The sequence below is a fragment of the Lycorma delicatula genome, chromosome 1, assembly GCF_047948215.1.
Source record: "Lycorma delicatula isolate Av1 chromosome 1, ASM4794821v1, whole genome shotgun sequence".
NCBI classification, from domain to species: Eukaryota; Metazoa; Arthropoda; class Insecta; order Hemiptera; family Fulgoridae; genus Lycorma; species Lycorma delicatula.
Genome location: NC_134455.1, coordinates 287,758,885 through 287,786,617, shown reverse-complemented (window position 1 = coordinate 287,786,617; position 27,733 = coordinate 287,758,885). Strand labels below are relative to the sequence as shown.

The following is a 27,733-nucleotide window of genomic DNA, read 5'->3' as shown; positions in this document are numbered from 1 at the left end:
AATTAAAAGATTTTCTTTTTAAGAAAAAAATATTATTCTGGAGAGTTTAAAAAATACTAATTAAAGATTTACAAAAAAAAAAATTGAATTTTCTGCATTTCCATTTAATATGTACCTAAATATATTTTCAAATAATTTTCATTAACCGAATCAAATTGTTCATTGTTTTGTAGTTATTTCATTCATTTATTATCTTAACACATGTATTTTGTGATTTCCAATCAAGATCTTATCAGTTCCCCTTGTACTGTTCCACATAAATGCCGGGCTGTTCCTTTTTTCATTCAACAAGTAGCATATTTACTCGTTCTTGATGTGGTCTGTAAAATATATTGTTATGTACCAATCAGAATAAAATATTTGTTTATTGTCGTTAAACAGATGTCGTCTTAGATGGTTGAATAAGAAGGCTTTCATACAATGACAAATGTTTTTATAGTGCTATTTGAGACTTCCTAACCTGAAACACCAGACTGATGCAATAGTAACAGTTAGAAAATTTTTGCTGTACAGTAATGAATCTTCATTGTGCGCCCAAAAACCCAACAAAAAAAAAATTGATCTTTTACTTTCCTATTAATTTACATAATTAAAGTAAATATTAATGATTAAAAACATATTGAAATCCATTGAGATTTAAAAAATAATATGACACGATGAAATACTTGAAAAAATGGAGAAACAATAATTGAGTTTTCTAAATGTTGATGTGACAAAAAATGTGAAGTTATAACAAGAAAAAGGTACTGGAAGCCATAAAGAAGCTGCTGAGGCACTATAAATAAATTTGTTGACTATACTGATCATTACATTTCAGCAGAAATCATGAAGCAATATATTACAAAATAACATAATAAATAATAGCATTATTATATAAAATTTTATATAAAATTATTATTATTATATAAAAAAGATTATTTTTTATGAAAATGCTATTATTTATTAAGTTATTTTGTTATGTGGGATCTTTGTTATAACAGCATCCTACAGGATGCTGTTATTTCTCCATATGTTGCTGTTAACAAGTTTATTTCTTCTATTTATAGTATTAGGTGTACAGCAAAATGGAATCTTGCTGCACATCTTTCTGCAAGATGCAATGTTGCCGAGTATATTTTAGAACACTTTAAAAGTTCTCCTTTCTTGCAGTTTTTTTTTTGTAATTATAAGCCTCAATTATTGAATTTTTTTCCAGCAATACTTTTATTAGAACTGAAATTTAATTTGTACTATGACAGTATTTTCTTAAACTTTTAACACTATAATATTTTATAAGTTTTTAAATGTAAAAGTTAAGTAATGTTTGATGGATTACTGTATTCACTACATGATGTCAAAATCCTGATTGTACAAAAAAAAAAGTTATAAAAATATACAGTGTGTAGTTTTATTTAAAATATTAAAAAGTTTAGGTGATAAAAGAAATCAGTAAATTATATAGATATGAAATAAGTCAGGCTTTCTCATACTGGCAGTTATGAACAGCTGAGTCATTATGCACAATTTGTACATAATGACATTTGTACATGTCCCATGTTGTGTCTACTTCATATGACTTAATATGCTGACGAACTAGAACATACAGTGTTAGTGTGATGTATTGTCTGACTTGTTTTGTGTTAGAAAACAGGAATTCTGTTTATCTTTATATGCTTATTATTAATAGCTGTATTTTATAGGTATGTGGGGATTTGTACTGTTATCAAGATATTGGCAATGGTATTATTTATTATTGACTGGTGGTTAGTGCGACGACGAAAACACCTAGAAGAAACAACAGCAGCTGTGGTAAATGACCTAGTTCCGTCAGGCTCTATCATAAGCCTTGATAAATGTAAGTTTTTTTCATTAATAAGAAAAAACATATGATACATACATTTATTATTAACTTAAATCTGTCCTTTTTAGAAAAAAAAATATTATAGTATATTTTTATAGTATAAAATATACATAGTATATCCAACAAGTCCTCTTAACCTAGACAAATATTCTTTGCGGTTTCTAAACATTTTTTTATATTTGCACTTACAAATTATCTGTCTGTTGGATCTATTTATGAACCATCGTGCTGAATGCACAGAGATATGCATCTCCAAGTCCTTCTTGACATTTTGGAAGTTACGGTTTGAAAGACTTCCCCCACACTGTACACAATTCTTCATTTGGTGTTTATGTATTTCCTAAGATACATAGGCCATAATAATTCCTGACAATTAGTTTTAGGTGCTATGAAATCAGGGCTTGATGATGGTGATTGCAATGGGGTTGGTAATGCTTAAAAACCACCACAGCTGATTCAGAAGCCTGGAAATAGTTCATTTAGGAAATTGGAAATCTTAGGCTTAAAGAATAAATTGAGTGGAGCCTATTTCATGCTGTATCCAGACATTTTCTTGATGATACCCTTCTTTTAAGTTGAGGTATTAACTGATCTTTCCAACATTTAGAGATAAGAATCATCATTCATGTACTCTTTAAAAAACACATGGTGAGAATAAGTATCATGATGTCATTCCAGCCTGTGTCATAACATGGCGGATTCCTTTCAGTCTCGTGTACAAAATGAAAATTCTCCTTAGCCCAGAAAGGAGCGTGTGTGTGGGACATTGCATTTGGAAATCATGTTAATAATTCATGACAGGATCCAACCCATATGTTCCATGACTCTTGTCTGATAATTCTTTTTTTATGATTATGCCATTGTTAACCCCATTGTATATGTAGTGCTTGTTTGCATATGTACTTAATAGGAGACTGCTTATTCAGTTATGACAACAGGTTTTTGCACTCTTTTTATCTTCTTTTGTACACTATGTGGCCTCTCTTTAACATTGCCAGGAGGCAATACACGTATCTACAGATGAAGCATTCTTGCTTTATGAGACAAATCCTTGTTAAAGCTCTCAAAAATGCATTCATTAGTTATGGTATTATTTGTCCTGTCTGCTGTTCAACAATTGAACAATTGAACTTTGCATGAGAATGATTGAATTTTCTGTGTGACCCTGATCATCGTAAAGAGATTATTTGTTAGAAACCGAATACCACATAACTTTCAAAACAATAGCAACATATTAATTGCAGGAAAAGGTACAGGAACTTCCCAAACATACTGAAGATATTTATTTCTATTAAACCTTTATTCAGAGAGAAAGATAAAGTGAGACCATAAAATTACAGAACTTCTATTTTAAGATATAATGTTAGAAAGTGACATTATACTTTTGTAGATATAACTACAAAAAGTGCATTGTTAAATTGATAAATGAAATGTAATCAGAAGAAAAGGCAGTAAATTGTATAATTTTTTTATATAGTTTGTTAGAGATAATGATAGGTAGGTTAAATCATTAACAGCGGATTCAACAAATGGCTCAACATATCTGGGGAAAATGGTCAGCAGTGCCAAAAAATGGACAACTGAAGAAGCCAACCTTAACATTGGACATGTGGTTCTTAATAAAGGAAGACAACATGCCACCCCTGTGTTGGGACTGTCTTATCGTGGAAGAAATGCATGCTGGATCTGACAATCTTGTGCAAGTGGTGACATTACAAAACAATCAAGGCTTTAAGACCAATTACCAAATTGTCTAAATTGCCACTATCTGAAAATCTACTCATCTTTAACAAATCACTTATGAACCAAAACTAAGAAGTGTTTATTATTTTGATTTGTAACTTGTTTTTCACTGTCAGTGACACACACTATCATGTAGTTTACCTTTTATAATCAATTTATTGTGTTTTTTTAACCTTATTATTTATATCTTTGTTATCTTTTTGAAGTGAATATTAATATCATCTTAACATGACAAAAAAATATTTTTTGGTGACTGGCATGTTGGAGTTAACATCACCGTTGTATTAGTGGTAGGAGGCGTTCAGATGAGCAAGTCGATTGCCAGCTCCACTCCGCTCAGTGCAATGAAAATAGATATTTGTCATTGATCATTGTCAATACATTATACTTTTTTGTAACACTGTGTTTATTTTCTTTATCACCCTATAATTACAAATCCAGCAGGATTAAAACAGTACCTATTACATAATTAACAAAACAGTCCACCTTTTATTGCAGGTCTTGTTATTCAGCATAGTTTTTAGTTTAACCTTTGCATGAATTTTGAAACTTAGTGACCCAGAGTACATAGGTATAAAACAGATATACTAGTTTAGATCTTAATTAATGATATGTAACAATATACATAGATAAAGAAAGAGGTAGAATAAATAATACACAATTACTGTTCTCAATTAGCCAAATAGCTAAAATTTTGTATATTTAATTGCCAAGGGCTATATAAAGAATTACAGGTAGGTAATTTATAATTAAATGCAGCTTTTTAGCGTCTCATTCACTTTAATTTAGTAAGTACTGAAAATAAAGGCGACTTTATAAACTTTAAAAGTAAATACGTCAAACAAGAAAATAATGTTAATATTGTGTTGTTAGTGTTCATTCCATCAACTTTAAAAATCATTAAGTGTGATTATTAAACATAATTTCTCTTTGAATGAGCCAAAAAATGTTGAACATATTTATTTATTTTACGATCAGTTTTCGAGCAAAGTAATTTTTAAATCTAGTTTCACTTTTTCATTTAGATGCTCCAGTAATCCTAAATTAAAATTGTTGTTTACAAATTAATTGTTAATGACCTCCTCTTACTGGTTTTTATCTCAAGCATTTTCAAGGAGAGGACAGTTGTGTAGGTATACTCATATTAATATTAAAATTATGCTTCTTTAAAATTTTTATTTATTGTAATATGAAGGACAATGTGCAGGTTATTACCTGGTGTTTATGTCTTTTATTCCAAAGAAAGTTGTTTTATTATCAACTTCAATAATTATTTGTTAATTCTTTTCCAAATGCTATAAACCACAATCAGTGCTTTTTCTTATAGGGCCATTGAAAGCTCTATTCTTTCAGAAGATTGACATTTGGTTTTTTCTGAAAAGATCACCATTGTAAGTTGTCATCTTATGTTCTGTAGGATGAAAACAACTAATAACAACATATCCAGATAAAATCATTACTATTTTTTCATTAAAAAAATTTTTACCTTGTACGTAGAGAGCCTCTGTTGTATGACTCCAGACCTCTGTATGTCTTTTTTCATTTATAATGTTGAACTATTATTATTAAACATTACTTTATGATTAACAATATTTTTTTATGCAAATATTAAAAAAATTATTATGTTGAAGCTTTTTCATTGCAACCACTCTAAATAGAAATCCGGACCGGAGTCAGTAAGTGTGTTCTGTTAAAACTTTATCTTACCCTCTTGCCTTCCCTATTTCATTTTACTTAAAGCCTGTTGTTTATGAGGTGCAATCAAAAACTATCTGTCATTCTTTATAGCAGAAAACAGTCGAACTGTGCTAGGGGGACACACACTCACTTTCACTGCTTGGCAGCTGTGAAAGTGAGTGTGTGACTTGTCATGTTTTCATTGTCATTCAAGGTGTGAATGAATTGAGCAGAAAATCTGAATTAAATTTTATCAGAAACTTGATGACATGTAAGTAAAGACAGTAAGAAGAATCAAATAGCTTTTGATCAATCTATGGATGTTACATAAATTAAAAGAATAGTATTGCCGTTGTTCAGATGTATGCTCTGGCATACATTCCACCAGCAAAATCATGGAAAAAATTGAGCAACTTGAATGATTGTTGAATAACAATTAGAGGGCTTTGTAAAGAAGTAGGAATTTCATTTGGCTCAGTCCAATTGATTTTAATGGAAGATCTCAGGATGTGTCATGTCCATGTGAAACATGGGTCTATGGTTATGACCCTGAAACAAAGGCACAATCATCTCATTGGAAAAAAACTCCTAGTTCTTTGTGGCAAAAGAAAGCCAGGCAGTCACAAAGCAACATGAAGGTCATAACTAAGAATCTTCTTTATTATCAAGGCACGGTTTGTCACGCGTATACTCCTCAAGGAACTACTGTCAACAAAGTTACTACGTAACTGTTCTTGATCAGCTTAAGAGATCACAGCTGTAGGAAAGTGGCAGTGGAAAATCATTATGATAACGTTCCAGCCTATGCAACACAACTTATCAAAAGATTCTTGGCTTGGGATTGAACAACTTCAGCAAGTTCTTACCCACCAGACATGGCCCAGTGTGATTTATAACTCTTTCCTAAAATTTCCTGTAAAAAAGAGATTGGAGGACAGAGACGGGATCAAAAGATATTCAGCAAGAGGATCTAGGGTGCTCACTAAAAATCACTGAAAAATGCTACATTACAAGGGACCTACTTTGAAGGGGACAACAAGTAGTTTAATTAAGTAGGTTAAGGATTTTTTTTATGAGCCAAGGTCAGTTATTTTTTGATAGCACCTCACATTGTTGTACATCCTTCTGTTCAAACTCCCTCACTTCTTCCTTCTTCCTCATTCTTCTTCACTGCTTTATGATCCAAAGTTACTTTACTGTCTTTTAAGTTTTGAGAAATAGATCTCCTGTTAAAAGTATCTTCTTCACTGTAGAAATAATACTTCCTACCGCTTCTTTTCAGTTATATGGAACGGATAACCGTTCCATATACATTTTCTAATTAACCATATCTTTAACATTTTCCCTCAATTTTTCTATGAATTCCTCACCATCTCTTTTTCTTACTTTTTTCTTCTTAATTTCATCACCTGTTTCTTTTTCTTTACTTTTTCTTTATTCCATGAATTGCTATTGTGTTCATACACTGTTATACAGGTTTTGTATTGGGCATCAGTTTTTTCTAAAAATTGTTTTCTTTCACAATGACTTCAATTTCCATTTATCTGTGTCTATTTATTTTGTCTCATATGACATAATTTTTTAAAATAAATAACAGTATATAATCATCAACCGCTTTGTGGTCACCTAGTATCTGTTGTGGTTATTCATTTTTAACCGTAGAAATATTTTTCAGTGTTTGAAGAAAAAATTTTGACACTGTCAGCCTCAAGCACTCAAACTGGAGGACAACTGCAGGAGGAAGAAGATGAACAGGATCAGAATCTTGATCAGACAGAACCATTATGTGAAAACAGTGTCCATGGAGTAGACTCATCGACATGATTTAACCTTACGTTTAATTTAAAATTGTGAGATAGAATTAATCCTCTTCTTGTTTGAGATGAAAAGGATGTTAAAGTTGCCAATGAGTAAAAGATGTAAATAGTGAAAGGCACTGTGTATCTGAGATGTAGATAACTTTAAATTTTATTTAATGTTAAGCGGAAGAAAATATTGTTAACATATCATTTGCAAGAAGTAAAATAATTACTTCTGTACTTCCAATATCTTTATAATTTTTCATCGCATAAGTGGAATAAAATGAACTGTGATTTGCAGTAACTTTACTGTTATTTATTTTTTGATATTATAGTGTATGATGTGATGAATGGTCTATTTATTAACAGAATTAAGGTTTTAATAATTACACACAGAGGTGCAGTAAATGTTTTCATTATATTTATAACTATTTTTCATTTATATTTCCTTATAACTTCAAGAAATAAGTGCTGAGAATGTTGTACATGAATAAAATGTAATACTCCCTCCTTTTGTTAATAGAATTGTAATTTCATGACATTAATTTTATTTCTTTTAGTAAGTATAGTAGATAATATTTTATTGTGATATATTTAAATTCATACATTTCAAACTATACTATTTTTAATACATATAAGATTATAATTTTGCAAAAATAATTTTTTAATTATTAAAGTTAGTTGTAGGAACACTTTTTTAATTTGTTTATCAAGTATATGTTTGTTGTTATTTTTTTTTATTTATAAACCAACAGCCTGGTTATAAATAATTTTTTTTTTCTTTAAGCATGTTTGCTAATTTGTCTGGAATGCACAATGGTGGTGTCATTAAAAAATAGTTTTATTGAAGATTTCAGTTTACTAAACTATAATAAGTTGAAATATTTAATTGATTATGTGTTTCTGTGTAAACATGGGAAAATTTAAGCACGATTTTGTTAATAAAAATGTATTCTAAGATTTTTTTATTATTATTATCGTCATTTTGAGTGATATTTACAAATTTTCTGTTATTTAAATGCCGAAAATATATAAGAATTTTTTTTTTTTATTAAAATTTTATTTAATTTTCTTCTGTATTTAAAGATAATTATTTTAAATAAATAAAGTATGTTATTAAAAATTGTGCAAGTTGTGCAATTTATGCAGGATAGAGGAGTACTTGCTATTTTACAAAGAATTGCAATTCCATTCCATTTCCATTCAGTTCATAAATAGTTTTTTATTTCCATATAATGTATTTATTTATTTTTTTTTTTTTTTGTATTTTAATGATGAATTTTGATAAACATTTATTGGCCTTTTTGTAAATGGATGAAGTGCAGTGTTAAAAATAATATCATTCGTATTGTCATCTGTGTCCAATCTAAGAGGTATAAATATACTGATTCAATAGAATTAGGTTACCTCAGATGTTTGGTATTTATAATTTTAAAAAAATAAAATCATAATGTATAATAAGCTTTGTTATACTGCATAAGTTGTTAACAACAGAAGTCAAAATGTAGCACGTGCATCAAATGATATACATTTATGGACTGGACTACCTATGTCATATATACCCTGTAATATTTTTTGCTATTGTTAAGCAATCAAATCAGTTAGTTCTTATGTTGAAAATGTGTAATTAGTTCACTATCTAATGCAGTAACTTAATTCTTACAGGTTGTTAATGAAACACTACATTATTTTTTTTTAAATCAGAAATACTGAATTTTGACAGCACATTTTGTTATGTATTTTTATTTTGTTAACATTTTGTATGTACTGTTTTTATTTTTTACTGTTAAATGTACATAAATGTAATGTTTAATCTTAAAGAAAATTTATTAAATATTGTTTATGAAAATGTGTGATATAGTATTATAAAAATAACATATCTACAGAAAAAATATTTCACATAAAAAAAAAAATAGGTTAATTTTTATTTTTTAAAATAATGATTGGAAGTACTAATTATTTAGTTTTTAAAATAACTTAAATTGAAAAACTACATAATAGTGCGCTTAATTAAAAGTAATATTGTCATTAATTATTTTATTAAAAAAAATTGATAAGTATGTTTAGTGTACAGTTACTTTATGCCTCCTTTCACTCTGTGATATATATATATCACACATATATATATATATATATATATATATAAGCTCTGGAGAGATCACTTTTGGGAATTGCCTTCAACTGCTCTGTGCAAGCCCTTTAAATGGCCGGAATTTGTCGAAAATGGGTGAATAGGGTGGGTGTGAAGACAATGATTTGATTTGCCACGTAATAACATGTTAAAACTGTTATGTAAAACTGAGGGCATTGTTAAGCAAGAGAGTCCGAGTCCAGCTGCCCGAATCTAGATACTCGGGCCAGATGCAATGAATCTGACCCACCAGGCATTTCATTACTTCCAAATAGAATTTAGAATTCACAGTTTGATTAGTTGGGACAGTTTCACCAATTGTGCACTTTTGGCCTCCTGCTTCGTTCGTCATCATCCAACGACTCTCTACCATCTTTAAACTACTTTTACCATGTGTTTGTTGTTGTGTGAGATGTGGATTCATCACCAAATGCTTGCTGTATCATAGAATAAGTTTCAACAAAAGATTTTTGAAGTTGTGTTAATTGTATGGTATGTTACCATACAAAAGTGTCTGGGTGTTATCCTTGATGAGAGGCTTCAATTCAAGGAGCACCTCCAATTTGTTGCAAAGAAGGCCATCGATGCCTTCTTTGGTGTCTGTAGAGTCATCCATCCTGATTGGAGGTTGAATTAATATACTATGCTTACAAAGGTGTCTATGAGTCCAGTTTGCAATTCCAATGATATAGGAACATTTTTTTGTGAGCCCAGCATCTTCTATTGTTAGCTGTGATTGATCGCTGGCATTAAACCCATTGACATTTCTACCTACAGAATGTAGCAAGTGGTACATTTCTAAGAAGGAAGGCATCTTACTTCTAGGCATATGTGAGAAATTGAAGACCAAGGTTTTGACTCTTGGCAAGCTAGGTGGAATGATTCATGCATGGTAGATTCATGGCAGGTCGATACATGCATGGTATCTTCCTAAATGTTAGGGAGCTGCAAGCAATTAGTTGGGTTTCCCCCAATTGGTATACAACTCAATTCCTTTTGGGACATGGTGCCTTTAGGAGTAGTTTGATTTGGTTGACTCATGTCAGGACTGTATCCTTTATGTTTGTCCCTGGTACAAGGCTGAACGTACCAGAGATGTTAGGGAACTTGAGAGAGTGGACTTCTTCTTTGATCTGCGTGTCAACTGGAAGACTCGCAGATAATGGACTATTGTGGCTGGCTTCCTTTGATTCCTCGCTCTGTGCAAGACAGCTGAAGTGCCTCAGGTGGCTAGGGACCGACCAGACAGTTGATTGGCCAGAGGTGGGCATATTGGCATCAAGCCAGGGTTAGATATAAATTTTGGTGATTTTTGAATGTTAGCAATCTGCGGAACAGCGACTGCACTGCTGAGAGCATGGGTTACCATGCAGCTGTGAGGTGTAATGCCATTTTGACAAGGGCAGTTTAAACAAGCACTCAACACTGTTGATCCATGCACATGGATCCCATGCAGCCGTGAGGTGTAGCGGCATCTCGAAGATGGTTGAAGAAAGTAAATGTCATGCAGGATCCTGCAATGGAGCTGAGTTTGAGTAGGAGATGCGTCCACCTCTCCCTTGTAGACCAGACTGGTGTCTGTAAATTAACCTAAATTTAGGGATATGAACTGAATTAGAGTTCACCAAGGGAACTAGGACTAAATTTTGTTGTTACGAATAATATTTTTGGTGGAATGTTGTTGTTAATTTGAAATTTTGAAACATTTACTAGAAATTGGCTCAATAAAAGTAGAACTAGGCCTTGGTTAGCTAGTTCAGAAGGCAACGATGTAGGACATTCAAGATGTCCGGACTAGGCCTATAGAGAGTTTAATTAAAAATCACCAATGTAGATGTCTATCAAGGCATTTACATCGGTGGCATCCCAATGAGGCCAGGCTTATTACTATGAGATGTAAAATGTTAGAGAGTGAAAGAAACTCCCGTTAAAGCCCATCAGGGCTAGAAATGGGGGGGGGGGCTGGTGTGGCGACCGTAAGAGTCATAAGGCGGTGTCTTCTTCCTCTACAGGGTTGGGATGTTCCGTGTCGCGAACTTGCACAAGATCACATGAACATACGTACACGGCCAAATATAACTCGAGACATAAGTGATGAAATTTTGTACACACACTCATCAGCCATCGTACTACATAGTTTCTTGGTTATCTGAGAGATGGCGCTACTTTTATTGACTACAGAAATTTAATTTGGAAACTTTTCAGATATATTGTGTATATTTTCACAGGTAAAAGTAATTAATTTTTAGTTTCTTGTACAAAGTAAAGGAAGTATTGTGAATGTGAAAAATATCAGTTTTCAGATTTCATGGAATTATTCATTTTGACTATCCCTGAATCCATTTTGACTAGTTTCGGCGTGACGTCTGAACATACATATGTATCTCACATAACAAAAAATTAGCTGCAGAATATTGAAATTTTGGATTTAGGACTGTTGTAACATCTAGTTGTGCACCTCCCCTTTTGATTACAATCGACTGAAATCCAAAAAGTTTGGATTTTGGACTTTTTCTTAACTGCAGTAATAAGATTTCATTGAGAGCTTTTCAATGATGTACGAGAGTTATTTTTTTTTCAAGGTCCGATTGGTCGCAAAATAAAAACTCGTGCAAAAATTGGATGAACCTTTGCTCATATGTGTTGCGCAGCATCTAGTATAACCTTCAATCATGCCGCATCACTTCATTTAGTTCTGAACACGCAGCTAGCACGTAAACATGTCTACAACATCAACAACAGTCTACAATCAAACATGTCTACAATAGCATCTCCTGCCAAGTGGGAAATGTGTGCAGCAATTTAATTTCTTCAGGCTGAGGGGTGTAATGCAGCTGAAATTCATCGACGAATTAGTAATGTGTACGGTGAAACTTAAATGAGCGACAGCTAAGTGTGACAATGGTGCAGGAACTTTAAAGCAGGACGTGCAGATGTTAATGATGCAGGCGGTCAGGGAAGGAAGCGAGTGTCAATCGATGATCTCGTTGAGCGAGTGGATGAGGCAATTCAAGAAAATCATCGTTTTGCAATTTCTGTATTGAGTGATTCGTTTCCTGAAATTTCAAGGTCAGCTCTCTATGCCATTGTGAGTGAGAGACTTCAGTATCGGAAACTGTGTGCGAGATGGGTTCCCAAAATGCTGTCCGACCATCACAAAACAATGAGAATGGACGCCTCCCTAACGTTTATCCAGCGCTACCACAATGAAGGAGAAGATTTTTTGAACAAAAATGTCACAGGGGACGAGACACGGGTCCATTTCGAAACTGAAGAAACAAAAGAACAACCCAAACAGTGGATGCATTCTCATTTTTCCAGTAAACCAAAGAAGTTCAAGCAAACCTTCTCCAACAGAAAGTGTATGGCTACTGTGTTCTGGGACCGGAATAGCGTTCTCTTGGTAGAATTCATGGAACATGGCACAACCATCACTGCAGCCTCATACTGCGTGACTCTTCAACGACTACGAAGGGCAATTCAGAATAAGCAGAGGAATGTTGTCATCAGGCATTATCTTTCTCCATGACAATGCTCGGCCGCACACTGCAGCTGTAACAAAGAAGCTCCTACAGGGTTTTCGTTGGGAAGTGTTTGATCACCCACCATACAGTCCAGACTTGACTCCATCCAATTTTCACCTCTTTGCTCACATGAAACGCTGGCTAGGAGGACAACATTTTGGCACAGACATCGAGCTGCAGACCAGTGTAGAAACATGACTGAAAACACAGGCGGCTCCATTCTATGACGAGGGTATTGGAAAGTTGGTACTACACTATGACAAATGTCTAAATCGGAGTGGCAACTATGTAGAGAAATAGTGTAACTATGCAAGTACTTGTTACAAATAAAAATTTTTTTTTCACTGTGGTTTTAATTTCGTGAACGATCGGACCTTGAAAAAAAAAAAACCCTCGTATTTCAAGTGGTACTTATTTTCATTGGTTTCAGAGTTAATGAAATATTTGTATCAGATGATTCAAATCAGACTTCAATAATAATAATAATTAACCTCTGATTGTAAAAAAAATTGCATTAAATAATAATTCAATAATAAAAATAAAAAAAAATCATAAGTTATTAAGCCCAATGATGTCATATTTAAATGCTTACACAGCTGACTTAGAAATCACATTTAAATCCCCTGGCAGTATGTTGGGGATCACAGCAATACATAAAAAAACAACCAATAAAAGTTTTTCACTGAAAATGTCCCACAGTTCCAATTACATGTGTTTTTCTCTTTGTTAGCCTTCTATATAACTATATATTCTATTCCTTCTATATATCTGGAGAACACAAATTATCTAAAAACATGCTGTAACTTTGGTCCAACAATGGTTCTCACATATCACAACATTACCTACATAAATTTTGAAATACAATAGCCTGAACTAGATTCACAAATTTTGTAAAATTTTATTTCAAATCGTTTAGACCTATTACATTGCACAAATGAACAGCGACTTCTGAATTTCATTAGACTTTCATCCAAAATTATGTTCTGAGAAGGAGATGTAATTCAGAAAATTTTGTAGAAAAATCATTTTCATTGGTGTCAGTAGTGAAATGCAAGAAACATGAAATTAGCTTGAATCTCTCTCTGCTAATTGTTTAGTGAAATATGGGTATGTCAGTGCATCTATCTATTTTTATTCCAATACAATTGGATATGTGATTTTCACACCTGCGACATCAAAATTACCTCTCTAGTAATTTTAAACCATTTATCGTCATCTTTCAACTTTTTCCTAATGGAATTGTTCAGTTGCTTTGTAGAATATGTATTATCATCATAAATTTTACAAAGGTTCCAATTATTACAAAAAATTTGAAGTTCTGAAGGTGGATCTGACTCAAACTAATAATATCTTCACAAACACCACTATGTTCAGTAAAATAATATATAATGGGGTTATTTTTAGTTTTTGTCCAGTTCCAATCACCTTGTTTTTTCTTCGTTGCAGTATGTACGTGCTTATAAGGGCCTGGTGTGTCATCATCTCTTTCCTCTTTCATCACTAGATTCACTAGAACTAGCACTAAAACTTTCTTCAGACTTTGATTCATCATCAGAAACATTCATTATCACTGTTTTGAAAGCCAAAACACTTTGTCAAGTCTTCATCATCATCACCATGAAATCTTTTCTCCACCATAATGGCTACCAAGGTCATCAAAAAAGTATGAACAAAGAGATTATTTTATTTTTATAAGAAGCAGTGAGTGATCCTAGAAAGGGGGATTTACAAAAATCACATGTCAGCACTTCACTTCAGAATACATTACAATGCCATGTATGAGCTACAAATTGAAATATTACATGTGTATATGGAGCACTGCAGCATTAACTTGAGGTCGTCATACGACTTATGTGCCAAAAAATCATGTGACAACCTCTGGATATGATCCAAATGGGTTAATGAAATAAAATTTTGTGTATTTTCATTTAAAAAAATCTGTATATGCAATTTAATAGGTGTACAAGAAAGTCGTGTGATGTGCGTATCACTTTTTTTTTATAGCAGTCAACAAACTTTTTTTTAAATTTAAAATGAAGACAAAAACAAATAAGTACAAGTAGAAATGTTACCCTTTACATTTATACAACTGAGCTGTCGTGGATGGTGTACAGAAGAAAAATGAAATAGGTACATATACATGAGCATGAGAGGAATAAAGCTTATGTTACTAAACTAAAATAATGTCTAAAAAATAGTTTGTGAACGTGAAGTTTTTGTCAAAAAAGAATATTACTATATAATATTATTGCATCTTAATAGAACATTTTGATTGAAAATATAATGAAATTTAAATACTTACATTGTTTGCTGTAAGAATTCATTTGTCTATCAACCTATCATACAGTAATGTTATTAAAACTATGTGAAAATTAACATGAAACATGATTATCACTGTCATATTGTGCTTATTTTGTATTTATCATTTATGCATTTTTTATTTATCTTTTTTTTTTTATTATAATAAATCTTATAAAACAAATTATATTTAAATTTATTGTTAGCACCTTCTAAACAGGACTAGAATAAAAGTTAATAAAATTAAATTTAGTTTAAATGCTAAGATTAAACAGTAAAGGGACATTTAAACAACTTTAAAAAAATTCTAATTCTACCAGTAATATTACATTCATATTTTTTATCTATCACTGTTAACATGATTTATTTTTATAAAAAATCTATATTTTGTATTATATACTCATACAGTATAAAAAATTAGAAAAAAGATTTCTCATGCATTATAAAAATAAATAAAATTAGAAAAAGAAACAAGGAGAGGAGACTTCAAGTGGAGAATAATAATTAACAAGATATGGAACTGGTGGATAAATAAAAAAATAATAAATTCAAAAACATAAGGCTGAAAACTATATTGACATTATAAGAAATTAAATTAACATTGAATAAAAAATTGCAAAAGAAGACAGGATTGAGGTGAAGTTTAATGGTATAGGAAAATATGGTTACTAGTAATATAGATATAGCATACAGAAAACTTGGAGAAAATGACCCAAAGTAGTATCGCGTGTTCACTATTTGGCAAGGATATTAAGAGACAAACAAATATAAAAATTTCTTATAAATACAATTTATAAATACAATTTATGTAAAATAAATAATCATGATAATAATAAATATATATAATATACAAAATAGTAATTCAAATAAAAAAAAAACAAAATTGATTTAATGACAAATTATAAATACCAAAATACAATCTGATTTACTAAAAATTGTATAGTGGCTAAAAAGAACTAATTTTCCATTAACAGTAGAAAAATCTAAAGTCCATACAATTTACTTTGACAAGTACAAGGTCTGTTCAGAAAACAACCACAGATATTTAGTGATGTGGGGTTGGCAGCATTGTGTTCCACACATCTTCCTCTGTAACCACATGTTCCTGGGTTGTTGATATCTTGTTTATTTGAGTGCTACATGTTTAAGTGTTAATAGTGATTTTTGTAATGTGCAATTTTCAGGAGCAATATAACAATGTAAAATTTTGGATGAAACTGGGGAAAACTTTCACAGAAATGCTTTAACTTTTGAAGCTTACAGGTGATGCTCTGGGTTGTACACAATGTTATGAATGGTTTTCATGATTTAAAATTGATCGTCAGTCAGTTGAAGATGACCTTTGACCAGGAAAGTCTTCAACTTCAACTGATGACTCCCACATTCAGAAAATCAATGATCAGGTGCATACAAATCGCCAATTGACTGTCAGAGAACTTGCAGAAGAGATTAGCATCTCAATTCAATCATGCCATGACATTTTGACTGAAAAATTGAATGTGTATATAGAGTTGCAGCAAAATTTGTTCCTTGGTTTTCACCCTAGATTTGACCGAACAGCAGAGAGAACATAGAGTGGACGTTTGTTGGCATCTTCTTGAACAAGCTATTGATGATGAAACATTAATGCAAAGGATCATAATGGGAGATGAAAGCTGGGTTTATGACTACGACATTGAGACAAAATTGGCAAAGGATCCCCGCACCTCAAGAAAGCATGTCAGTCTTGATCCAATATCAAAGAGATGGTCTCTGTTTTTTCGTCCATACTATCAAGGTGTTTTACAACAGTTACATGAAAAACGTGCGAAAAGAGACAAGAGTTGTGGCAAGACAACTAATGGTTCCTTCACCACAACAATGCACATGCACACTCAGCTTTGTCAATTTGTCTGTTTTGTGCCAAAAATCAGGTTCCCTACTAACCAGACCTGCTCCTTGCAATTTTTTCTTATTTCTGAAATTGAAAATCTGTGATGAAAGGAAACCGTTTTGAGACTATTGATGACATTAAAGCAAATTCATCACTGACCTTTAAGACCATTTCAAATGAAGCTATGCAGGACTGCTTTGCGAAGTGGAAACACCACTGGGAAAAGTGTGTGAATAGGAGAGGTGAGGACTTTGAAGGGGACAAGAACAATAATCTGTAAAATTAATAAAAATTAAAACATGAAGTTCAGTTATTTTCTGAACATACCTTGTATTATTACTTTTCTGTTTACAAAAGAACTATGATACACCTTTGAATGAATAGAATACTAACGCTTTACTTGCGAACAGCTTATTTTCAACCACTGTCCAAAATGGAATACTCATGACACACTCTTCAGTTGTTAAACACTTACTGTTATTGCTTTTATTGCTACAAATCAAATAAGAGCTTCTGAAGGTGCCACTGTCTGTATTACAAAGAACAGATTTTTAAATGGACCTGTTATTCTAAATAAAAAATCCCTTTTGTTCCTTCTTGATTCTTCTTAATTTATTTTCTTAATTGAAATATTTAATTAAGAATTAAGTAGTAGGAATTGTTGACAATCTGAAGTACTATAATACCATATATATGAAAGTTTTATACAAAATTTAGCATTTACAATCTGTTACACAAAAACACACCAAGATTTAAAAAAGAATATGATATTATTTCAAAGAAAGAAAGAGCAGTTAAATGTAAGAATTGTTGCCTTATCATTCCAATATTTCATGCGTAATAAATACTCATACTCGTCAACATAGCTTACAGGTATGGTAGAAGTTGTATTAGATAAATAACAGTTTAGTTTTAGAAAGAGTACAGCTAAAATTGAGGTCATTCAGGCCTCAGGTAATTTTTAGAATGCAGGTTTAAATCAATAATTTTAGAGAAATTAAATAATAAACAATAATGTACATGACTTTTGAAGATCAGGAAAAACCATTTGAAAATGTAGAATGGAATAAAATAAAGTTTTAAGAAAAATATGACCTTAATGTTCAGGAAGAAAAGTTATTTACAATCTTTACAAAGCATGGCAGTTATAATTTATTTTTTTATTTCATTCACTACTACTCTAAATAGACCTAAGGTTTACTAATCATAACAATCAAATACAAAAATATAATGTTTTAAGAAATTATATGAGGGTTATTCGGTAATTAAAGAGACAATGGCTGTTAAAAAAATTATTATTTATTCAATGACAATGAAACACACTACTTTTCAATGAAATCCCCAGCTACATTCAAGGTATTGTCCCATCTTTCTGTGAGCTTTGTTAAAGAATTATTCACTTCAGTGTTTTATCTGTTCTTGTACATCATTCTTGATCTGCTCATTGTTGATGAACTACGTGCCATGTAAAAACCCTATGAGAGGACCTAACAAAAAAAATCTGATGATGTGAGATCAAGACTATAAGGTGGGTGCAGCAACACTGAAATAGCTTCCCGTTTTTGAGCGACATGAATTACAGTAATATTTTATTATTTTTAAAATTATCTTTTTATCAGTTACAGACATTCAACACATCCATTTATTTTCCCAGGAAACGGACTGTAGATATTTAATTACGTAAAAAAAAACAGTCTTCGTAGAGAATAAAATCATCTGTTACACCCACCAATTTTAAATAAACAATATTCTAAAGGGAAAAATATTGTTACTGAATAACTGGGTAAATTTAATACAGATAAATAACGGCGATAATAAGATGGTGATGATAAGGGACGGTGGATGCACCGTTTGGCGAGAAATATTAGGAGATTGTGTGATCGACCCTGTGGCTCGCTTCATTACAGTTTGACTCAGTTCTTGGCGAGCCATGGGGGGATTCAGATCCTACCTATTTAGATTTAAGTTGGACTATTCTGATTCTTGCCCAGTTTGTGACAAGGAGGAAGACTCCTTTGTATGTGTTTTTCTCCTACCCCAGATTTGAGGATGTGAGATTGGAATTGCTAAGTAACATCCATAGAGAGACTATGTTCATACCTAAGGAGGTCCAGGCTGTGTTACTAGAATCTGAAAGGAACTGGTAGGCGATGTATGGATTTACAAACAAGGTCATGGAAGAACTAAGGGCCTGGGAGGAGTCTCGCTAGAGAACAAGACGTAGGAGAGTACAGGGGCAGACAGACTCTCAGCTAAGCGCCTAGGGTGTTCCCCATGCATGTGGGGATCGCTTGCGTGCGATGAGGCTGGGGGCACTCCGCCCGTGTACTCGATGGCGGCCTCCGATAAATAGTGTGAAAGACTTGTGTACGATGCGTGATTGCTGATCTGTTGTGGTATACTTGTGGCGTGATGTTTGTTTTTCTTGCTCTGTGCAAGATTAGTGTATGACTGTGTGTGAGGGCGTATCTCCCGCCTTCTTGATGAAATGCTTCCTTAAGCTTTTCCAGGAAGGGTGGAGAGTCAGGGATGGAGGTTTAGTCGGTAGTGCGCAGGTATACATACGCACTTAACACCTTGCAGAACCTGTTGCGAGCCAGACACTGCTTAGGCGCCCAAAAATGAGGTTCCTTCACCTCTAAGGACTATGCAAAAAAGACTACCTGATATGTTCAACATTTTCTTCAGCAACCCTCGTATAACGAATTTTCTTGTTACTCGAAGGATCATGATTTAACTTTTTACGAAAGGCGCGTCTAACTGTAACTACAGATTCGCAATTAGCAATTTGCAAAACACAAAAGGCGTTGTGTTTACGAGCCATCTTTCATATTGGTGTAATCAAGAGGAAAATTAGGGAATCAATCTACGGACTTGTGGTACCAAAATTGTCCTTTTGATTCTTCGATTCAGGCTTAAATCAACACTGTGCACTTCATCCAAGGCATATAACAAATTATAGCAAAAACAAGAAATTACAACAAAAGTATTTCTTGTACGCCCAGTATTATTTGATAATATTACATAGAAATATCAGGATATCGAAGACATCAGGATATTACATACTTTGGTGACATTCTGATATTCCAAAAGTATTTTCTCGAAGGCTAGGGAAATTATTTGGATAACATAAAATAAAAAATAATACCCATTTTCAAATTTCAGAGAGCATTTGATTGATGCTCCACTAGCAGTTTCTTTGCATCATTTTTCTAATATTTATCAAACAGTAAAAAAAAGTTAATTATCTGATTGCAGGCAGCCTTAGTTGGCTGCCTGCAATCAGATAGAAATTGCTACAAAGCACTTAGTTGCGCTTTATAGCAATTTTTTCACATCATTTACTTTTTTTTTGTTTTATGTTGGAAGTGGGAAAATTTACCTCAACCAAGCGCCCAGCAGCCCGTACATACTAGGTGTGTGGAGTTCACCACCTGTATAGTGGGACTCACTAAAAACCCACTTCCTTTCACGAAGTGGTGATGGAAATGCCTAAAGGCTTATCATCGTCATCATGCATGCTTTAACGGTGCCACATGTGTCGTCCTTCCATGAGGGTTTTCAGTGCCCCACGGGGATACACAGCGATGGCGATCCTAGTGATGACTCACCGCCCTGATGACTTTGTCCTTCATCGTGAGGAAGTCAATATCTTTAATGCAAATCCTTTGCTTATGTACATTGTGCTTCAGGACCACCTTAACGCATTGAACTCCCTCCTGAAGTTTCTTCATAATCTTCTCAGGTCCCTCATCTTTGTCTTGAGCCCAGAGCAACAGATCCTTCCCATGTCCTCTTCTAACCAAGAGGATCTTCAGGTCCACCTCCTTTATACCTCCTTGAGGAGGTGAAAGGAGGTAACTAAAAATTAAAAAAAAATTAAACCATCTTACTTCACAAAATTCAGAAATATTCATAAAACCAATATTGAAAATGGATTAAGTTTTAAAATTCTTATTTTCTAAAATCCATACCAAATGTGACATTAAATTGTAGGTTGTTTACTTTGAATCTGGTGCAGACTTCTAAAAATCAAAATTCAAATATATAATTGAAAGTGTATTTTAAAATTTCTTTAGTAAACTCATTTGTTTTTTGATAAGAACACTTATTATCTGTTATAACTATTTAACTACTGATATTGAAAGTCAATGTCAAAACTGATATGTTATTAGAATATCCATTTTATAAATTACACAGATTATCTGTAAAAAAATAAAGTATATAATATTTTGAACTACTCAGCTAATCATCATAAATAATCAGAATTATCGCTGACATAATTTATATTAATAGTAGATGTCAATAATTTTTTTTGTATCGTTTAATATTTTGAAAGGAAAAACAACTCTGTAGATTAATTTAATAATGAATAATGCATTTTATGATTTAAATTCTAAATAATTTTTATTCTAAATTGCTCATTTTTTCAGAATTTCAGTAAAATATACAAGCAAACAAAGAACATTATTAATGTCGCTTTTCCATCTTGAACAGATGCAGAAATTTAATAAAATAATAAGTATACAATAGAACAATTATATACTTACCCATGCAGTTATAGATATAATTCGTAAGTTACTCCTAAAAATCGATTCTCAAGGATAACAAGCATACTTTGACAATCTTACTGAAAAAAAAGAAAAGTGAAGAGGTGTCATGTTCCCTTCTTCCCTGAGCCAAATTAATACATTATACCATCATAATCCACTAAAATGGAGTTCATATTCATCTCTATAAGTGACATCTTTATTCCGTTTAGTCCACCATTGGTACTGATTGTAAAACTAAGAAAAAGCACGGTTTACTATTCTTTTTTTTATGTTCACATGTTAAAAGGAATAAATAAGATTGAGAGGGAAAAGCAACAAATTAATTTACCTTTTTATATATTATAATAATTGTTACGAGCTAATTAAAATATAAAAAATTTAAAACTGTGCCTGTGATATTTTGCTTTTTTATTTATTCCGGGCGGTAATAACGAATCTTCGTTCTGTGCCAAAAAAAAAATTTAATAAAAACAGTGTTGCTCAACTTCGCGCAAAATATAGTAGTCCTAAAATATACAGTAATATAGTAGTTAAGAAATTATTTCTTAACCTTTGGATACGACAGATTTTTTATTTTCTTCTTCCCTTACCTAATGAAAAACTATTTTAAACGGGTAACCATAGAATGGTTTATAAAATAACTAAATACCAATTTCTTTTATATAACTATCAATTTTAATTTTCATACCCTTCAGGAACGTTTTCTATGCTACATTTTTTATGTATTTTTAAAGAAATACTGGAAGAGTTTTTTTTGTTTTTTTTTATAGCAGTATTTCTTTTACGTTTTTTCATTTTATATACAAGTTGTTAAAAAAATAGTAAAAACTGTTTCTTCCTTGTCTAAGTTTGTGTTTTCAAATGATCGCAACCGATCCGCTTCCCAGATCCAATGGCTTACATAACTTTAACCACTCCTTGTAGAAACAACCGATTTGTAATCAATATTTTCCAATTGTATTTCGGTTGTGGTATGGACATTTTATGATGTAATTAGAATTTGGTTTCGGTGCACCCTCAGTGTCATCCAAATATCATTATGAAATCGACGGAGGAATTAAGCTTTTTCCAATCCTTTGTTGTATATTGTAGTAATTTGAGCTGTAATTTGAGTAATTTGTAGTAATTTGAGTTGTATATTGTCTTCATAATATCTTCACTGAATTCAGCATCACCATAATCCCAGTTGAAAATCGTTTGTGAAAATTTTTCTCTACCCAAGCAGCCATCCTCTTACATTACGATTTCAACACTTGCTATCGTGAACGAAAATCACAGTACGGTAGTGAGGATACCTCCTCCACTTTTTTTTTCAAGGACTTTCAAATTCACTGGGATCATCAGACGTATTGTTTGCTGGTAATAATAAATTGGTTAAAACATGTGATGTGCTGTTGTTTACAGTAGTGTTACTGTTTATTGCAATGTTTTGAAGGTCACATACAGCATGCTGCTATCAGTGGTTGTAAAAGTAGTGTTTGGTAACGACACTACTCAATGTTAAGACACTCAGAAGCTTAACATTACGCATAACAAAAACCAAACTACTAATGAGAATGTTATCAATGGAATTCTCAGTGACACATCTAACCAAACACCATCCTGGATTTTATTAGTGGCACATTATTGTTTATCCATATTTCAAATTAAATGACAATTCATCTAATTGATTATGAAAAAAATTAGTGTGCAAAAAATTCAGGTTTATCTTTTATTGTCATTTAAAAATATTAATTAGATAAATGTGAAAAGAGAATTGAAAGAATTGACATATTAGGCTTCAGTGAAGCAAGATGGATGAAGATAAGTAAGAATCTGAAATTACAATGTGATATACTAAGAAGGAATATAACTAGAGCAGCATGAATAGAAAAAATGTACAAAAAGAATTAATACCAAATAAATTCCTGAAAGTGAGAGAATAATAGCAATAAGATATGAAGTATATCATTCTATCAACCTTGATTTTAGAGTATATGTTCCATCAACAGAAGTTGCTGATGAAGAAGTGGACAAGATTAATAAACAAGTTGGGAATGTGCATTAAGAATGATGTAGCTCAAGCACAGATGGTGCTGATGAGAGACTGGAACAGTGTAGGTGGCAGAGAATGTCGTGGAAATGTAATATGAGGACATGGACTAGGCAGACGACTTTCCTTCTACGAGGAAGTAATTCTTGGTTCCAGAATCATAAGTGAAGATTATGCACCTAATAAACTCCTGGAGAGCAAGGTATTAAACTGATTTTATTATCACTAATCAAAGAATTTTTTAAAACATTGTCAAAAAGCTACAATGTTACCAGATGCAGACACTGACTGACCATAATCTGCAAGTAATAGATTTAAGAGCTATCTTAGAAAGAAACAAGTTTTGAAAAACTGGAATGTGGCTCAGTTAACATCAGAAGCAATGGAGAAATACAATAAAAATATGGAGAGAAAGCTACAGAACTTGAGATAATATGGATGTCTCGATATTGAAACTAAAGTTTTGCATATTCACTTTACATATAAGTTAACTTAAAAGTATTATTAACTTATATTAATTACTTTGAAGGAAAGAACTTCAATCAAAGAATCAAATATAACTGCTTTGGTAAAGAAGTAGGCAAAGAAGAGAGTAAAACATAAAAAAGTGAACTACTTACAAAATGCTAAATAAAATAGATTAAAGAAAGAACTGGTAGAATATTAATAAAAAAGCAGGAGAAAGGAATTATAAAAAACTAAACAATGAGATGAGAAGAGTCACTGACAAAGCTAGGGAAAAGTGGGTAACAGAAAATAGGGAAAATCTAAGGGAAAGATTCTAATATGGAAATTAAATGAAATCTATTGAAGAGCAAAAGATTTAACCAAAAAATAATCAAAGCAAATCAGGAGAGCCTTTGACAAAAGGGAAATATAAATGTAAGGGTAGATGCATTAAAGTTACATGACTGTAATGTGGATGATGGAAATGGTTTAAAGACTGAAAATGAATGAAACTATGAGGAAGGTGAAAATCCGGAGATAACAAAATTGAATGCCAATTTAAAAAAAATGATGATCCAAATCTCAAGGGAGAAAAGGTAATATTAGCTACAAGATAATATGCTACCTGAGGCACAAGGCCCTAGTAAATGACTAACCAACCTTTTAAACAACCTAGTTGCTTGGCCTGATGCTCTACTGAAATATATATGTGCTGTTACCAGAAAATAATAATGCCAAAGAGTTTTACTATTAACTGTACAAGTCATGTAACCAAGGCTAGTCATGAAAAATATAGAAAGGCAGAAGAAAGAAAATATAGAACACCAGTTTGGATTTAGAGAAGGAATAAGAACTAGAGATGCAACTGGATGTTTAAAGTTGATTCAGAAAAAAAATATATATATATAATATATATGACTAATAACTGGGTTATATCAAGGTCAAAATAATTATTAGATTGAAAGATGGGGAAACAAAAGAGATTAATATCGTAGAAGAGTTTGACAAGAATTTTGTATTCACCCACACATTTCAATGAAGAAAAACTGGTGGAAAGGGCACTGGAAAGGAAAGTTAAAGAAGAGTAAAGCAGTTAAATAAGTAGATGCTAACATATTGATTGCAAGACAGATGAAGTTAAAAAAAAAAAGAACTGTAATAGTAGAATACAAATTTAGAAAAAAAAATGATGTTAGCAAAATAAAAGTTATGAGCATGAATAAAGAACACAGAAATTTGGATGAAAAAAAAAGAAAATTAGAGCAAGTAAGACAATTTAAGCACTTATGAAGCAATACCTTGAATGAAAGCTATACTGAAAAGATAAGAAACAAAATTTATAATGAAAAAACAGCATTTGAAAGGGTAAAGGGTTACCAACAACAACAAAATAACTCAGAATTATAGAAGAGGCTCACAAAATATTTTCTTTGGAGTGTGATCATGTATGGAGGGAAGCGTGGATCATCAAGAAAGAAGATGGAACGAGTTTGTTCATCTAAAGAAGAGTGAACAGGCTAGAAATAGTGGATAGGTAGTCAATAAGTGTTTTAGGACAGTTTTACTAAAAAGAAAAATTATTTAGAAACTCATCAGTAGAATATTTTTTATTAAAGGAAAATTTAATTTTAAATTAACCGTTGAAGGTATTTGAAATCATTAAGTAATTAATTAAGAATAAAAATAGAAACTGTAGTATAACAACATAATAAGGCCCTTTCCCATGGGACGAAGAATTGCAGTGTTAAGTAACACAAAAATATTTGTTGTCTTTTGATATATTTATTTTTTGATATCTAAATATATTGATACCTTTTTAAAGAATATATGAATACATTGCAATATCAAATGTTAGTCAACATGAATCATATTTACCAGCAAGAAAGAAAGATTTCACCCATTTTTTTATTCTGAAAACTCATTCTAACTTTTTCAAGTAGCCTCAAAATGTGATGTCCTACAATTAAAAAAAAATTAAAAATGATAGTAAGTTTAGTAATTGTAAGAGTAATTGATTTCCTAGCAATTATTAACTAAGACAATTAATTGACAGAAATGCTTAAATGTTAATTATTCATGCTAAATAAAATATTTATAATATTAAAAAATCTATTGTGGAGACCACATGACTTCCTTGTACGCCTATTAAATTACATATACTCATTTTTTACTGCACTTCATTTAAATTTATTTCATTTTAAAGTGTGATACAATCCTCCAATTCTTTAATAAAGTGGACAGTTACACAATTGCTGAAATATTAATTTTTATTAAAATCAAATTTTTATACAATAATTCAACAATTTACATGAGGTATTAGGATACAGTAAAAGTCCCTTTATTACTCATATTAACTAAATCAGTATTTTTCGTATCTTCGTGAGTTGGCGATTAACAAAAGTTTCAGATTTCTGGGAAGTCATATAAATAAAATTTAATAATAATTAAACTATTCTGTTTAATGAACTTCTGTATACTAGTTACAAATGTTAATTTTGGCCTTACAGTGTAAAATATTCAGTTTTTATTACAGGATTATTTGGTGAATAATCAAAATTGAAAAAGAAAGATAACAAAGAAATATATCTCAAAAAAAAAGACAAGAAGATGAATATGAAGAGGAAGAAAATGTAAGAACAAGTGAAGAATAAAAATAATCCCTTACACCAGAAAGTGGAGGTAGATTTCATTGGTGCTAAGTAGGAGATAAAAAGATTTCAACCTTAAAGTTCAGAAAAACTTCAAATTTGCTCAATACAACAATGGTTGCTTCTGAAAAAAGTTTCACATGTTTAGCATACAAGCCCCATCTACTTACAATTCCAGCAAAATTTTGGTCATCCCTTGTCTTAAGGGACTAACAACCACTTTAAACAAATTCGATGCTATGCCTATTAAGTAAGGGAGGTATGATTTTTTTGTATTTGAAACCCTATTTTTCCCATCCCCTGGGCCAGTGGTTGATTTTATAAGTTTTAGTTCCTTATACAATGAATAGTAGAATTTAAACGAATTCGACATTTTGCTTAATAAGTAAGTTATAGCGATATTTTTTTTTTGAAAAGGCCCCCATTTCCATCCCGATTGTCCGATTTTGCCTATTAACTAACTAGATCGAGATTTTTGGTCGTTATATTTTATGTATCAATTTGAAAGTGATTGACGCAAAATTACGGCAGTTATCGTGTCCACAAGAAAGTAAAATGGATATATAAACTTTTGAACTGACAGTGGTTTTGGGATCTGGGGGATGTGAAACGCGAAGACATATCGAAATTTTCCGTCAAAACATGTCGAAGAAGTCAAAACATGGTACCGATTCAATAGGTAGCTTTCTTATGAAATATACTTAAAATTATGAGAAAATAATAAATAAGAAAATGTTAAAACCAAAAAAAGATTAAGGGGAGATGATAAATATAAAGAGGAAAAACTTAGACCAAGGAAAGAATAAAAAGATTAAGAGAGCATGATGAATATAAAGAGAGAAAACTTGAAAACTACAGAACGTGTACACAAATTAAGATCAGAAGAATTATATCAAACCAAAGAGCGATTAAATGATTGGTAACAAAAAACAAACGAAATAATGATCAAATCCGATTTAGGGAGAATATTGTCAGAGAAGTAATGAACTAAAAGATAAGAATTTGTTCAATTTATTAAAGATCGAGCTTGTATGCTTCAGTGTATATGTTGCTCTTGTGAGGATCTATTTTTTAGTCACTCTTAGTTAACTTTAATGTAGATAAAATTAAACAGAAATTCCTGAATAATTAAATAAAATTAAACTAGAAAATCCAAAAATAATACGAT

At 31.7% G+C, this 27,733-nt stretch overlaps 1 protein-coding gene across 8 annotated transcripts in view; it reads left to right on the top strand.

The window, feature by feature from the left end:
- The window catches only part of Oatp30B (Organic anion transporting polypeptide 30B), a 208,906-nt gene that overhangs the window by 175,638 nt on the left and 5,535 nt on the right, over nucleotides 1-27,733 (top strand). For 6 of the 8 annotated variants that reach the window (XM_075379151.1, XM_075379159.1, XM_075379121.1 and 3 more), the window contains 2 exons: nucleotides 1,680-1,834; nucleotides 6,936-9,119. In XM_075379151.1, coding sequence (XP_075235266.1) covers nucleotides 1,680-1,834; nucleotides 6,936-7,084 — 304 coding nt within the window. In that variant the 3' untranslated portion in view covers nucleotides 7,085-9,119. Of the gene's footprint in view, nucleotides 1-1,679; nucleotides 1,835-6,935; nucleotides 9,120-14,160; nucleotides 14,995-27,733 lie in introns of those variants that run through there. The other 2 variants (XM_075379174.1, XM_075379165.1) reach the window with 2 other exon arrangements.